Source organism: Euprymna scolopes, chromosome 29 (genome assembly GCF_053919585.1).
Source record: "Euprymna scolopes isolate OS-2025 chromosome 29, ASM5391958v1, whole genome shotgun sequence".
Taxonomy (NCBI): Eukaryota; Metazoa; Mollusca; class Cephalopoda; order Sepiida; family Sepiolidae; genus Euprymna; species Euprymna scolopes.
The window spans coordinates 6170510-6188419 of record NC_136510.1 but is presented as its reverse complement, the minus strand read 5'-3'; the positions used below and the strand labels follow the sequence as shown (position 1 = coordinate 6188419).

Below are 17910 nucleotides of genomic sequence, written 5' to 3'. Positions count from 1 at the left end.
GACTTTTACCCTGCGGCACAATGGAGTGTGCAAATATCTCCACTGGAAAATCTGTAAAACGCTGAACATCCAGTGTAGCAGGAAGTCGGGGAGCATATATTAGAAAGAACAGTTGGAAATAAGTCATACACTATCCATTGTAACCATGAAATTCCTACAGCTACGTACCTAGAAAATGGAGCTGTTAAGCCTAATAAAGTGATATGCGACAAGAGAGAGAGAAAGTAGTAACCCTAGTTGAAGTTATGATGCTGGTCTTTAAAGAACTGAGCAAGAAAAGATAACAAAATAACCAAAGTCTTATTTATGACATAAAAAGAAATTGGAATCTTAGGAAGATTTCTATCATTCCAGTAATTATAAGAGCAACCGGACTTATGAAAAAAAATTTCCAAAACTACCTGGCAAATATACCCGGTGAACCAAGTGCAACAGGAATACAAACAATCATGCTCAAAGGAACGTTCAGAGTTTTAAAAAGAGTGACAGAAATAGTATGTGAATGTCTGGCATCCGGCAAGATACCCCATTCCCATAAAAACGAAATGATCAGAAAATTAAGACACAGGAGAAAACAGACATAGAAAATCAGAAGAATGAGCCACCCAACAACTAACCCAGGAATATATAAATAAGAAAGGCTCTGTCAAGTGACTCAACACAAAATCACTCCCCCATGATCAGTAGGAGGAAGATGATAATGGCTGCACAAGATCAAGGCTTGACACATAATAATTCTAAGAAGATGAGTGATCTCAATGATGACAAAAACTGCAGGTTCTGCCACACAGACGTACAGGGTGGAGCTATGAAATTGTCACCCTAGAAAAGACAACATGATTCCATTTCCATTTGATGAAAACCGGTTTTCTTTTTTTGTTGCAGACCATCTACTAGTTGGCCAGTTGTGTACAAATCCCAAGAATGATAGGAGCCTTCTATCATATCTGAAAGTGGCACAATGTTCAATGAGCGAGATTGGAGATGTGCCACTGTACAACTCATGCTCCTTACCGATTCAAATTATGATAACAGGACCATTGCCAGCATCCTCAAATGCATCGCTGGATTGCCACAAATAACAGTGACCTGCCCAGGGTGATGAAAACAAAGTTTCCAGCCACAGTTATGGTGTTTGGTGTGGTTTCAAGTGAGGGCCACATCATGCCACCTCATATCATTGAAGTTGGCTTGAAAGTTAATACCAAAGTGTACCTGGACGTGCTGAAGAGTGTGGTGATCTCCTAGTACAACCAGGTTGCCGCTGGCAGACCCTAGGTATGGCAGCAGGACTTGGCGCCGGCCCACAAGTCCAAAGAAACCCAGGCTTGGCTTCAGAAGGAGTGCTAATACTTTGTAACCTTCTCTCGCTGGCTCCTCCTCCTCCTCCCCCCTCCTCCTCCTCCTCAGACCTGAACCCGCTGGACTACTTTGTTTGATCATACATCAAGAATATCACCAACATGACCTCCCACAACACCAAAGTCAGCCTGATCGCTGCCATCTACCAAGCTCTCAACAGTGCTTGTGGAAAAGGCATGCTCTCAGTTCCAGACCCGTATCGAGGCGGTGATTGAGGCTAAAGGAGACTACATTGAATTGATGTCAGTTGTACTGCAAATATTATACAAGAATAAGCAATCCAAACAAAGTATCATATATTTGAATGACTTTGTTGAATTTTCCAGCATGATGCTTCTTGATAAACCAAGAAATAAGTGATGCTTTATTTGTGGTCTCCGTATTAATTACTGTACTGTAGCTGTACTATATAATCAAGTTACCTGAATTGAACAAAAGTTTTAAAATAAATCTGCAGTGTTGTTTTCTTTAGGGCGACAATATTATCGTTTCACCTTGCATTATAATTTCAAGAAGATAAATGGTCTCAACAATGATAAAAAGTGAAGGTTCTGCCACACAAAAGAAGAAATTGTAAGCCACCTGACATCCAGTGGCAGGGTTAGGGTTAGGGGACAGCTAGTAAAAAATGCGACACTATGGAGTGTGTAAATATCTCTTCTAGAAGTGTAAACCACGTTTAGTTTCAGAACAGTTTCCGATGGTTCGTTGTTCTACACAAGTCCTGAGAGGTGACTGGTTTGCAGTAGACAGAACTGTTTCTGATGGTTCGTTGTTCTACACAAGTCCTGAGAGGTGACTGGTTTGCAGTAGACAGAACTGTTTCTGATGGTTCGTTGTTCTACACAAGTCCTGGGAGTTGACTGGTTTGCAGTAGACAGTTCTCAAGTTGGAATTCACAGAGCAAAAGATTCTTCCTGTGTTGAGGCGGAAAAAACATATGCGAAATTGCTACAGAAAGGTTTAATATTTATGGAGCAATTCTCGTTTCTGATTGGTTGGTAGCAGAACGTGAATTAATTTGATTCGTCAGTTCCTAGCAGCATCGTTTATAAATACAATCTCCTGCTTATGCGGGATCATACCCACATTATGGCCCAAAAGTATTATAACATCTCTACTGGAGAATCTGTCAAAGAAAAAAAAAAATTTGAATATCCAGTATAGTAGCAAGTCCTAGGAAAATATACCAGAAAGAGCTATTTAAAATAAGTCAAAAACTATCAACTATGACTATGCAATCCCTACATCTACATACCGAGAAAACGGAGCTGTTTAACCTGACATAGTGATATGGAACCAGAAGAAGAACGTAGTAACCCTAGTTGAAGTCAGTATCCCTAACTATACTGGCTTAAACAGACCAAAGTGGCAAAAGATAACTTACTACCAAAGTTTTATGCATGACATGAAAAGAAACGAGAATCTTTAGAAAATTTCTACCATTCCAGTAATCATAAGAGTTACTGGGGTCATGAAAGAAAATTTCAAAAACTATTTAACAAATATACCCAGTGAACCAAACGCAAGATATAAACAATTGTCCTGAAAGGGGCGGTTATATATGTCTGAAATATATAGGGTTAATGTCTGGCATTTGATGGAATGCTCCATCCCCAACAAAGAAAACTGAAAAACAATGTTCGTTTATATAACAGATCACACACCACAAACTATACTTTAACCTGACGAAGGTCTTTATGGCCGAAATATCAGTTACATAGGCCAATAAAGAGATTTAACAAAACATATTCATTTTTTAATATATCATCTATCGTTATACTAAAGCCAAGTTAATCAACATTTGTTTCTCTAATGTTTTTTTTTTTCATATATATTTTAATCATAGGAAATATATGTTAAAATATTCCGCAATTTTCGTATTGAGTTATGTTTAAAAAAAACTTCAATTGTGATATATAACTATTTTGCCAACTTCCTATCTATCACTCTCACCCTCGCTTATTTTTTATGGTATCACTCTCACTTCCCACTTACTCTTTTTCTGTTTTTAACAGCCAAAAGTAATAAAAGATAATAAGATTGAAATAGTTCATTAAAAGAAAAGAAAATATCATCACAAGTATCACTACTATTAAACATATCGCTGGAAGGGGCTTGATAGTGAGCAGAAAGTGACTAATTATGGATTTTGTCTTTATTTTTTTACATTTAACAGGCTTTATAAACTCAATTTTTCCTGATTCAAGCAATCAAATCTGAGCTAAGTAGTTGATCCAAAAAGTCAAATTTTTATAATATATATATATATATATATATATATATATATATATATACACACACACACACACACACACACACACACACACACACGTTACATATATACTTCTTTGATTAATCGGAATCGGGATTGGAAATTGGAAAAATTGGAACTTTTGGTATATCAGAATCAAAATAATTTGTGCCTATTTTCCAATGCCAAAAACGATTCCTTTAATTGTGGGTTTTTATTTTATTTTTTATTTTTTTTTTTACAAAGTAGTAACAACTTATCAAGGCCCGGAGGCCACTCGGGGATAAGGGTTATTGCGTGTACAGTAATCAATGGGATAGTATTGTAGTAATCGTTAGTATTGGAGATTTGAAAAAGTGTCTTACTTAAGGGGGCGGTTTATCAGGAATTTGTTTATGTTGGACTTGAAGACATCCAGGTTGTAGTCAGGTGGGAAACAGGCAAACGGAAGAGAGTTTCACAGGTGTGCACTTCTAAGAAAGAAGCTTTGTTCATGGATCTACGTTTTGATTTTGACACAGACAAAGAGTGGGGAAAATTTTTGACAATGGTTTCAGCTAGACGGTTGTTTATCATGAAAGATTGGCGAGGGAGCGACCAGAGATTGGAGCTCAGATGAGCACTTCCCATGGAAGTAATGATAAAACAAAGACAGGTTCGCAACGTCTCTCCTGTGGGAGAGAGGTTGCAGGGAAGGGAAAAGGGCATCCCCCACTAAGCCACAAAGCCTATTTTGTACTCTGTCAAGGCAGCATAGGCTATTTTTAGCAGCTCCTGCCCAGATGTGGCAGCAGTACTCCAACCTTAGACGTACTTGGCTCTTATATAGATAGAGAATTGTATCAGCAGTGAGATATCTTCTGGAGCGGTAGAAGGATCCCACCATTTTTCCAGCGACTTATCACCTGAATTCTTAAATACAGGACATACTGATGAGGTTTTCTAGGGTGTTGGCAAGCACTTCTCCTTAAGGCAACACTTCTATTTGGCTAACCTATTTGTTTAAAACAAAATCTTCCATTGCTCGTAGTAATGATAAAATAACAAATATTTATTGATTTTTAACTAATAGTAAAACTATAATCTATAGATCATCTTTCACAAGTGAATTTTTATGTTTGAGAAAATATATGTACATTTAACTTTGTTTTTATGGTAATCAGGAAAAAACATAATAACTCTATACTTAAATATTTAGATATTTAAATATAAGAATAGGAATCAGAATCAGTAATTGTATCAGAATCGGGAATTTACTACAAAGTTAGTAATTGTATTAGAATTAGAAAAAATATTGCAATTGTCCTATCACTAATATATATATATATATATATATATATATATATATATATATATAAATTGAATAATTTTTAAGGTCCTGTCAACTATCCTGTTGTTAAGAGAAAATTGATAATTTTAAATGAATGAGAAATATTGATGAAAATAAAGTGAAAAAAAAAATGACCCGGGGGGAATAAGAAGGGGTCAAATTACCCATCCCTTCTTGCTCAGGAGAGAATGAGAAGGGGTTACCATATTATAATTTAATAAAACTGACGTTGATTAAAACTACTGCAGCATTATCGTCAATGGAAACACGACGAGAACTCATTGTTAAATAAGTACATAACACTTCTCGTCTCTTGTTTCTTTGGCCAGACTTGTCTTCTTAACGTTACTTTGCCAAATCACATAAAGTGCAGCCTACGTTATTGATTTTATGATGCACAATACATTCGTAAACCATCCGCAATTCTTGTCGTCATCACCGTCGTCTTCTGAGCAATGCAACATTTCATAATCAATAACGGAAAAAAAGTGCGGCATGTCTGGCTTGCCCAGTTCAAACTCTCTTCTGTATCCGCGATATTTCATCGTTGCAGCATTTCACTACTTACAACTTGGCAATAATCACGTGTTCTTCTTATGAGGGAGGGGGGGGGGGTAGGGTCAAATTTTGTAACTGAAATTTGTTTCAGAAGAGTCTGAAATAAATTATGATGGAAATATAAAACAGAAAATACAACAAGATTCTGAGTTTAATAATATATGAGGTTCCTTCAATAAGTTTCCAGACTTTTTTGAGCAGGCGTTTAAAATTATCGTAAACTCTTAAAAATTAAGTATGTTATTGCTATACATCTTATAAGATGACTAACTAATTGTCATGATTTCAGGTTCAAATGAACAACTACAGTAGGAAATGGAATACACTCTACTAAAGCCTGATTGTCACAGCTGGTGAATTTCAAAAATGCGATCTGGATATGAGGACACTTTAGAAGAATGATATGCAATAAAATTATGTTTTAAACTTGGAAAAAATGCCACAGAAACGTATGGAATGCTTGAGACAGCTTTTGGACCATCTTGTATGAATCGAACATCAGTTTTTGAGTGACATAAAAGATTCAAGAGAGACAGGGAGTCTGTGCGGGATGATGAGAGGTGTGGGAGGAGTAAGGAAGTCAGAACACCAGAGTTGATTGGCCGAATAAAGAATTTCATTAGTAAGGACTGTCGTGTGTCTATAGAGACAATAAGTGCACAGTTTGACATCAGTGTGGGAACTGTACACACAATTATACACAAAGAACTCAAGATGTGAAAGATTTGTGTGAAGTTTGTCCCAAGGGTGTTCCATCCTTGTCACAATTTGACCAAGATGGGCATCAAGACAGTTCCTCGCTCTCTCTCTATAATCCAGATCTTGCCCCCTGTTACTTTTGGTTATTCCCTAAGCTCAAGGAAAATCTTAGAGGCTGTCATTATGAGACAATTGAGGAGATGAAAGAGGCTGTAATGAGGGTCATTGATATGCTCACACAAGGGAACTTCCATAGGGATTTCTAAAAGTTGTTTGAATGATACAAGTGCATTGCAGCCGAAGGAGATTACTTCGAAGGGGACTATAGTTTCATGTGTCTATTATCAATAAAAGTGTCCATACGAAAGACATCTAAAAACTTATTGAAGGCACCTCATATATGCGTGTGTATCTTGGAAGTTTTTCAACCTTTAAAAAATATTACAAAAAAACATAAACAAACTTTCATTGAAAAACTCATTTGCTTGTAAGTGAGTTGATCTCTTGCAATTCACACTATTCCTAGTATTATTTTAGGGATCATCAGTTGTTTACCATGAAAACCTGTTTCAGGGATGTAAAAACAAAATATTTTATCATGACTCCCCAGCTGTGTTGATCAAACACCACCTACTTTAAAAATAAAAAAAACAAAAAAAACAAGAACAGATATTTTGAATATTGGATCTTTTTTTTACTTCAAATAAATTGGCTAACCTATTTTTTACTTCAAATAAATTGGCTAACCTATTTTTTACTTCAAATAAATTGGCTAACCTATTTTTTACTTCAAATAAATTGGCTAACCTATTTTTTACTTCAAATAAATTGGCTAACCTATTTTTTACTTCAAATAAATTGGCTAACTTATTTTTTACTTCAAATAAATTGGCTAACTTCCTTATCTGTATGTCATTTCTCTTTATCCTTCAAAAATTCATTTTGTTATTTACAAAATTGTTTATTCATTTGTCCGCACTTTTCGCAATAACTACACCTTGAAATTTTTTGAAATTTTGTACAAACATTAAACATGATATGAGTCAAAAATTAACAGAATGGATTTTCCAGGAAAACTCCGGTTACTCCCCTAGGGGTGTGTTTCGAGTTAAAATGGCTAAAATTGACACTTTTGTGCTTAAAAAAAAATTGATGCCTTGGATTTTCATAAAACCTTGTGAAAAGTTGTAACTAACTAATTTTTATATAATTTTGTTTGTCTATACTTTGCGATAACTCTTGGGTGTGCCCCAGGGACTCTTTTAGGGCTAATAAAAACACTCCATTTTTGGGACTATTTTACCATATTTGTTCAAAATTTTCTGTGTATGTCTATCTGGCAGTTTTGCATGGTGCTGAACTTAAATTTAAATATGTTAAGGTCTGGGGACTTTTGGGGATAAATACGGGGGGGGGGGGAAATGATGGACTTAGTCATTTCTTTTTTGATGCAGAACTCAAATTTACATATGTTTAGGCCTAAAACTGCACTGTTTGTTCATTTTCACCAGGATTTGACGTCCCCTAAGGACTTTTGGGGCTAAATGGGGGAGGGTGCTGAACTTAGTCCAATTTTATGCCTCGTTCAACCCATTTCACTCTTGTTTTCCAGTACTGAAAAAAATGTAATTAGGATACTGGAATTATCCCTTTTAAATGTAATACTGTAATCTCAATAGCTCCTGGGCAATGCCAAACAGGAAAATACAATGACATTCTTGAACCCAGGTAATTCTGTTCTCTCCTCTTGTTGTATAGCCGGGATCATATTGGAGAGAGATAGGGTACATATATATGATATACCATTGTGATGAGGGAGAGAAGACATTTATATGTATTACAATTCTGTTTCATGGAGGGGGAGAGAGGGTGTGATCAGGTTTTTTTAACATAGGAGGGGACAGTCATTACTTATGATGGAGAGACGCATTACTTAGGATGGAGAGGGGGACACATTACTTGGAAAGGATATACAAAGTTCATTAATAACGATGAGTGGGAACAAAGTTCATATAAGATGATTACACATTACCTTCAATTTGGTAGAATGACGACACTAAGATGGCAGTTACAAAAATATGAGATGTTCTTTTATTCCATTTGACCGGTCGAAATGATGATGACATCCAGGAATTCAAAGTTGTTTCTACAAGTTAAACGTTCTCCCTTTGCTTCCAAAGGGACCCTTCTCTGACCATGTCAGCTCTGTCTCCGTCTGACTGTGTTGACTTCGATCCGGACTCGCCTGCCCCTGATCTTCCTCTCTTCTTGACTCAAACTAGCTCCTATATTGAGAATTAATTCTTTCTGCTATGATGTCATGTATGGTTTTAAAATATGACCCACTCACGTGAGGAACTCACGTGGCCTAAACATACGTGGTTCGGCACATGTTCCCAAACCATTTCTGCAGAGAAATAATTCTCAGTAACCTATTTTTCAACCTAACCTATTTTCAAAATATTTCTAAATTGCATTGTTCATCATTTTCTAGCTGACCTTATTTTAATTCAGTTTTCATAAAAAGAATTGAACAATTAAATTCTTTTTACAAACAAACATATCTAAACTATTTTATATGAAATTGAACAATGCGAAATTCCATTACTGAACCTTGCTTACAAAGTTCGAATCTTGGTCTCTCCTAATCTCATTTTTACTTATCTAATATTTTTCTTACTTACAAGAAAAGGGGACCCTTTTCTTGTAACACTCATGCTTTCACAATTGTATGAAGAGAAATTATGTTAATAATGAAAATAGTCGAAAAAGATAAGATTATGTTGTAATCCATATTTATTGATTGTGTACAAATATAATAAAGAAATATTAATAAAGACAATTTCATTGCTGCCTGACAACATCGAGTAGAACAAACCCAAATAAGTAATGTTAGTAAGGAAGGTTGAGACGATTAATCGGAATCGGAAAAATCAGAATATTTGAGGGTATCGGAATCGGAAAAATTTGTACTGATTTTCTGATGGTAAAACAATTCTTTTGTCTAATTGTGTTTAAAACTAAATCTTCCATTGCTGGTAATAATGATAAAATAATAAATATTTATTGATTTTAAACCATCAATGAAATTAAAATCGATAGATCGTCACTCACAAGTATATTTTTATGTTTAGGAAAATATTTTCACATTTAGTTAATATAATAATATAATAATATATAGTTAAATATTTAGAGATTTATAAAGAATCGAAATCAGAATCGGTACTTGTATCGGAATTGGGGATTTAGTACGAAATCAGTAATTGTATCAGAATCGAGAAAAATATTGGAATCGTCCCATGACTATTCACAGCATTGCCAAAAGTACAATTTTAATCAAGATATAAAGAGAAATAATATTGATAATGACAATTTATCTGCTACCATGGAGGTTACTCTCATGGCCACATGGAAAAGATACTACATTATAACTACTACCAAAAAGAGGAGAAAATAATGCTTGTAAAGCTGATTTATGCCAACAAAACTTACCAAGTTTTTGTGCTAAAGGAACATTCATAGATTCTGTTGACTCCTTCATCAGTTGACATCCTTTCGGCATCGCTGTATCCTTTAAAGCAGAAAGAAAATGTTTCAATTGTAGATTGTAATACTGTTACATATTGGTATATACGAGGTGTCGTCAATAAGTTTCCAGACTTTTTTTCGAATGGGCACTTTTATTGATTAGTACACACATGAAACTCTTGTCTCCTTCGTCTGAAGAAGGTCAAAGGTTACATCGACCGAAATATTATGAAAATGATAAAATGCAAATATTACATGTTTCGTCACATTTTCTTTTACAATAAAAATGTTATCCCTTTGCTGAAACAAGATTAAAAAGTGAAACCTAGACACCTCAAAAACATGTGGACCTGATCTCATCCCGGCTGCGCTATTAAAAAAATGCTCCGCTGAGCTTGCTCTAGTTCTCTCCAAACTTTACCAGAAATGCCTTAACGAGTCTTGCTTTCCTAACTGCTAGAAAACTGCTTCTGTCGTACCAGTTTTCAATAATTCTAGAGAAAAAACTGACCCATTAAATCATCGCCCCATTAGACTTCAACTGCTTTTTGCCAAAATATTTGAATCCATTATTAATCAAGCTCTAGTCCATCACCTTACAGCTGCTAAACTCCTGACCAACAATCTATATGGATTTAGGCAAGCCCGTTCCACAGCAGATATCCTAACTGTAATCTCTGAATGTATATACTGTTCACTGGACAAAACAGGGGAGGATAGAGCGGTAGCCCTCGATATATCTAAGGCTTTTGACAGGGTATGACATGATGGTCTTCTAAGGAAAATTAGATCATATTTTATCACTGGAAGAATACATAATGTAATTAAATCCTTCTTAAGTAAGAGAAAAATCCAAGTTGTTCTCGACGGTCGTACATCTAAACAATATGATATAAATGTAGGACTACCTTGGACCTTTATTATTATCGATATCATAAATGACCTCCCTGATAAAATTGTTTCTGAGATGGGAATATTTGCTGATGACATCACTCTCTATAACAGGCACGAGGGGAAAACAAATGAACACATATCTAAGGAAATGGCAGAAACACTAGAGGATGACCTCCAATCTGTAGTGGAATGAGGACAAAAATGGATGTTCACATTCAATGCTGCCAAGACTAAGCTTGTTTCCTTCAATAATTACAACGAGCCTTCTCTACCACCAATAGCAATGGCCAAGAACACATTAACCAAAAGTACTTCCTTTAAACTCCTTGGTCTAATGTTTACAGGGAACATGAACTGGAACAGATACATTGAGAGCATTGCCACAGTTGCTGCGAAGAAGGTGGGCTCTCTACCGTGCTAGAAAACTACTTATGCCTGAAAGTATCCTGTACCTCTATAAGGCCATTATTTGCCCATGTATGGAGTACTGTTGTCACATTTGGGCTGGTGCATCTACTACTTGTCTCTCACTCCTTGATAGGGTTCAATCTGATAGGTCCTGAACTGTCATCAAGGCTTCAGCCTCTGTCCCATCAACAAAATGTTGCATGCCTCTGCCTGTTCTATAAGTACTTTAATGGTGAATGCTCTGACGAACTACAATCACTTGTGCCCCCTCGACGTGAATACCCCTGACAAGCCTGACAAGCAGCTAAATCCCACTCCTTCACAGTAGAGATCCTTAGATGTAAGATAAACCCACATTGAGTAGGGAGTACTGAATGGACTTCACACTCACTGAACCATAATACCCCACCCCTCAATAAAAAAGCAACTATTAAAGGCTATTCATGAACTAAAGATAAAAATGATAGCAAAAACCAGGGAAGTGTCACAGTTATTGACAATTATCCGGACGTGTTCAGCATTAAACAGTGATAATCCTCACATTACATGAGCAATGTTTCTGACAAAGGGGGAAGAATTGCTGTTTTCTGGGTCAGAATATATTTATTTCACACTTTTAGTTAGCTAGTTTTTGACATGAAATAGCATTTTTGAGCTCCCTACATCGACTGACTTCATGCCTTGTCGGAAGCAATTTCCGTAAAAATAAAGACTGTTAAAGATTAATGGCTAAAAACATGGCAGATAAGCCAGGCCTGGACTGAAATTTATTCGCATCCAATATGAATGGATTGCAGAAAAGATTGTGAATTTTATTAACAATTCGATCAGTGAGGACGGGGTTACTCTATACAATGACCCCTAAGTTAGGGTTGGAGAAATAAACGAACAATTTTTGCAGGAGTTGGAAATCAGTCAGTGATTTTTTTTTTCTCAGAACCATCAACTCTGCAGTTTATAAGACAACAATTGTTGCAAGAGTGGGGTCAGTTAAAAAAAAAAAAAAAAATTTTTTAATACGGATTCTCTTTTAATGAACATCCTACCTCTGACAATAATCATAATACTTCAACACTAAATAACTAAAAGAGTTGATATGCTATAACAAAGAATACACAAACTAAACTTAGTAAATAAATGATGGGCAAAACCCACAGATTTAAAGGACAAGCAACATCTTTTTTTCTTACTATCTCAATCTGCTGCTGCTGCTGCTGCTGCTAGAGTGTCATAGATTTCTTTGCATATTTCAAATCAAAATTGCAAAAAAGACTTTGCATGCAAGGAATAACTGGTTTCTATTTCTATAATCTTCTGACAATTATCGAATAAAACAAAACAAAAAAGAAACAAACAAAATCACCACGCTGGAAAGCAGAAAGCATCAGACGGATGGTGCTATGGCTTTGAGTGTGTGCGGCTTCTGATATCTCTGCAAGTGCAGATTTATTCAAGGCCGCCAAGTCTGCGATGGAATATTCTATCGATTCAATCAGGAGGGGAGGTAGAGGGGGTGCGAAAGTAGCAGCAAGCTGCGACCCACATTCCTTGCAGAATGGTTGATAATAATGAAAAGATACAAATTATCCTTGGAATCACACTCCAAAAGTCAGTGGAAATGTTAAGCAGAATCAAGAGAAGTGAATCCACACACACACACATATATATATATATATATATATACACACACACACACACACACACACACACACATCTATAATATAAAGCTGTGTGTGTGTGGTCACGAATAGGCTCCTATATGGTTGACTATTTTATAAAACTGATCACATATAATGATAGAAGATGTATCGAGACACAGGAATGGGTATGTTTAATCTGGCAGAACGGTGGTTCATTAAAATTGTGGGGTCTGCATTCGCGCCTGGTTTACAAAGTATGGAAATAAAATATTTAAAAATTTAAAAAAAAACGTTTACAAGTGTTTTTGATATAGATGTACATAAGAATACTTTGATAAGTATGTTTTAACTTGAATAGGGATGGTATAATAAAATTGTGGGGTCTGCATTTGCGCCTGGCCTCTATAGAATGGAAATAGGCACAAATTTTAATAAAGACTTTTCATATCTATCTGCATAAGTATACTTTGATAATTATGTTTCAGTTTGAAGAAATATGGTATAATAAAATTATGGGGTGTTCGTTCGCACCTGACCTCCATAGAATAGAAATATGTCACAAAGTTTAACAAGGTTTTTTAATATAGATCCACAGATTATTGTGATAAGTGTTTCAGTGTGAACAGGTATGGTATAATAAATTATGGGGTTTATCTATTTTATTTTTACTTTCATCATATCTTCCTTTTCATGACCTATCATACTTTCATAAATCAGAGTCCATTTTCTGTAGGCTGTTTTTGAACCCAGTCAACGACGGGTACTTTTGCTAGTATATATATATATATATATATATATATATATATATATATATATATATATATATATATATATACACACACACACACACACACACACACACACACACACACATGGTGACCCGAATATAAGAAAAACGGATATAAGAGAGATTTTCTCTACTCCCAAATTAAAGCCTGTATTAATATACAGTGTAACCTGGATGGATATAAGAGAGTCATATGGGCAGAACAAAAAAGTCTCTTATATCCTTATATCCGGGTTACACTGTATAGAGTTATATATCATATATATAGTTATATTTATATGCATACAACTAGCAGGCCACCCATCATTAACCGGTAATAAAATAAACCTAAATATATATTTTAATTTATGCAGATTTCATGGATATTATTATATACTGGCATCTAAGCTTCAGCCTCTGTCCCATCGACGAAACGTTGCATCTCTCTGTCTGTTCTACAAGTATTTTAATGGTGAATGCTCTGACGAACTGCAGACACTTGTGCCCCCACGACATGAACACCCTCGATAAACCCGACAGGCTGCTAAATCCCACCCCCACACTGTAGAGATCCCTAGATGTAAAAGATCTTTCTACTCCAGTAGTTTCTTCCCCAGAACCGCTAGACTTTGGAATTCCATTCCAGGTCCCTGCTTCCCCAACTGTACTGACGTGCAGAAGTTCAAGTGCAACGTGAACCGACATCTTGCTGCCCAAATCCCTACATAGTACCCCAGTAGTTGTTGCCCCTGATAGTAGCCCCCTACACCAAAGTGGCAATGTGCCTTGTTTGGGGTGAAAATGTAATTAAAAAAAAAAAAAAAAAAAAAAAAGAGCCAATACTCTATTGATTATTATATTGTACCCAATATATTGTAGTGATTTCAAAAGTTTTTTTAAAAAATATGATTTGGGTGTCCTCAACGAAAATTGAAACCGAAACCTTTCGCACTCCAGCTTTATTTGTTACCATATGATCTAACGCAAAAACTCTAAATATTAATCCACTTTAACATATATTTACACATGCATAGAAGAGTATTTCAGTAAACTTATGTCTGCTAACTTCCAATTTTTTTTTCAATTGACCCTTAGTATCTATTCTAATTGGCTAAATACCAAATCAAAATTATTTCACAGGTCCAAATTCAAATCCCCTATATATTAAGTTTCAAGTCTGAAGACCAAAAAATGACAGAGTAGTTCGGTAGTATGTTACTTTTATATATATATACTAGCAGACTGCCCGGCATTGCCTGGTCATAAAATATGCTTAAATATGATGTATTTAACATGATATTTAAATATGATATATTTAACATTGTGCCATACCCTGTCAAAGCCTTAGATATATGTAGGGCTACCGCTCTTCCTTCCCCTGCTTTGTCTAGTGAATGGTATATATGTTCAGAGATTACAGTAGGATATCTGCTGCAGAACGGGCTTGTTTTAATCCACATAGATTGTCGGTCAGAAGTTTAGCAGCTGTAAGGTGCTGGACTAGAGCTTGATTAATTATGGACGCAAATATTTTGGCAAAAAGCAGGAGAGGCTAATGAAGCGATGATTTATTGGGTCAGTTTTTTAGCCAGAATTCTTGAAAACTGGTACCACAAAAGCAGTTTTCCAATAGTCAGGAAAGCAAGATTCGCTAAGGCATTTGTTGTAAAGTTTGGAGAGGACTAGAGCAACCTCAGCAGAGAACTTTTTTAATAGCACAGCCGGGATGAGATCAGGTCCACATGCTTTCGAGGTGTCTAGGTTTTTTAGCAAACCACTGCTTATCAAGACCCAACGGCGTACTAAATAGTTTGTCAGGTGGACGGTGAGACAACACTTGATGATTGTTCGTATTTACTTGCCTCCCCACGAGGGTAGAGTTATACACAAGATCGGTTTTTAATGTAGGGAAAACCATCTCCCCAAAAAGGGGTACTCTGGATAGGAACAAAAAAAAAAATTGACTCAATCTAGACGGATTTGTCATCCACTAATAGAGGTCAGCAAAAGTTGAAGTGTAGCATCAGAACAGATACTACACTTTCATCCCAGCTAAAAAGGCCAAGTAACCAGTAACACTATGACGATTGTTAACGATGGTTGAAATTCGACAGAATTTGATTATTAAAGCAGACAGTTCAGAAAGAATTTGTTAACATTGGACTTGTAAATGACCATGTTGTAGTCAGCTGGGAAGCAGCCCTATGGTAGTGTGTTCCACAGTTGGAAAGAAACTCTGTTCATGGAAGTTCAGTTTAGTTTTAGATACACACAGAGCAAGAAAAGAAATATCATTTATTGTGGTTGTAGCTAAACAAATTTTTGTTGTGAACATTTTACAGAGGATAACCATAGATTGGAGTTCAGACGAGCACTTGCCATAAAAATCACGATAGAGTAGAGAAATACTAGGAACTTCTCTTCTGTGAGATAGAGGATCTAGGGAAGAGAAGAGGGCACCAAGAGGTATTTAGTTTTTTCCCACTACAAGAACTGTGATACCAGGGTCGGAAAGCGGGATTGAGAAGTCAGTACCCCCCAGCGAGGGACACTCTAATGTGTAAAAAGTGCCTTGGCAGCCCCGTCGGCATTCACCGGTAAGGGCGTCTCAGGCGATTAGCAATAAACTAACCTCTTCTCAAAGAGAGAAAGCAAAGCCTGGGAGTGTGGATCTCCTAGAACTGCACAAAATCAGCATTACACCACAATCAACAGGGATCAGGTCATTACAGGAATTGATTTGGGGGTTGAGGATAAAAATCCTTCTTGCTTGCTTGTCACTGTGCAAACTGGGTGACTTCACAAAGGATGAACAGCAGTTGCCAAACACATTATGACGTCATAAAGATGAATGATCGTTGCCAAAAGCTGTGGACATGTATGTTTGCTTGAAAGCGCAGCAGAAGCTGTAACTGCTGGCTGCTACTGTTGATCTATAGCTATTCAGCTTTGCATGTAACTGTTATAAAGGAATCACCACTTATCAAGGCCTGGAGGCCACTCGAGGATAAGTGTTAATGAGAGTATGGTAGTCAATGGGACAATAATGTAGCAATTGTTAGTAGTGAAAAATTGTTAAATTGGATTACTTAAGCGGAATGGCTCATCAAGAACTTGTTTATGATGGACTTGAAGACGACCATATTGCAGTCAGCTAGAAAGCAGGCAAACAGAAGAGAGTGCAGTTCTAAGAAAGAAACTTTGTTCATGGAATTCATGTTTAGGTTTAAGCACAGATAAGGTGAGGGGAAATTATTAAAAGTGTTTTCAACTAGACAGGTGTTTTTCGTGAAAGTTTCGCAAAGAGGGGGGATCATAGATTGGAGCTCAGACGGTACTTGTCATGAAAATAATGAAAGAGCAGAAACAGGTTCACAACGTCTTTTCTGTAGGATGTCTTCAAGTCCAACACAAACAAATTCCTGATGAACCGCCCCCTTAAGTAATGACATCTATCAAATCCCCAATACTAACTATTACTACGATACCATCCCACTGATTAGTGTACACACTATAACCCTTATCCCCGAGTGGCTCCTGGGCCTTGATAAGTGGTGACCCCCATGTAAAAAAAAAAAGAAAAAAAAAGAGATTGCAGTTGGTGTATGGTGTGCACTGTTGGTGTGAGAAGTAAACACCTATAATCCTGCAAGGATTACAAATAGTTGCAACCAATGAGAAGGCCTTTATGCAGATAAGACGATCCTGAGGCATAATCTTTGTGAGCTCTATGCAGGAAGCCAATGACTTAATAACAACAAGCATCATGTTTTTTCTTTTTTTTTTTATGGAAATTGCTTCAGACAAAGCATGAAGCCACTTGATGTAATGAGCTAAAAAAATATTACTTAAAGGTTAAAAATTTGCCAATGATAAGTGTGAGCTGGAATAGATTCTGACCCAGAAATCATTCATTCTTCCCTCTTTGTCAGAGACATTGGTCAGGGGACATGAGGAGTTCTTAATTTATCTTCCTTTTGCTCAAGTCCATCCTTATTATTTCTTCCCGTGTTTTCTTTGGCTTTACTTTCTTATAAAATAGTGGACCAAGTCCATTCTAGAATTAAATAACAGTTTTATTGATTATCTTTGTTAATATCACTTATAAGAGAAAGGATTAGCTGTGGAAACGTGAGTCCGTGTGATTGGACATAGGTAAAAGAAAGAGTAGAGACAGTCCTGTAGGATGAGAAAAGAGTTAATGTATGTACAATGTTCACAGCCATGTTTTTTTTTTTTTTTTTTTTTTTTACATGGAGGTCACCACTTATCAAGGCCCGGAGGCCACTCAGGGATAAGGGTTATTGCGTGTACAGTAATCAATGAGATAGTATTGTAGTAATCATTAGTATTGGAGATTTGATAGAGTGTCTTACTTAAGGGGGCGGTTCATCAGGAACTTGTTTATGTTGGATTTGAAGACATCCAAGTTGTAGTCAGGTGGGAAACAGGCGAACGGAAGAGAGTTCCA

The 17910-nt window shown here is 36.3% G+C and overlaps 1 protein-coding gene across 1 annotated transcript in view; it reads right to left on the bottom strand.

Moving 5' to 3' along the window:
• The window catches only part of LOC145252470 (proteasome assembly chaperone 4-like), a 167734-nt gene that overhangs the window by 28037 nt on the left and 121787 nt on the right, over nt 1–17910 (bottom strand). Inside the window, exon 2 of the mRNA XM_080111894.1 lies at nt 9696–9774. Coding sequence (XP_079968020.1) covers nt 9696–9774 — 79 coding nt within the window. The remainder of the gene's footprint in view (nt 1–9695; nt 9775–17910) is intronic.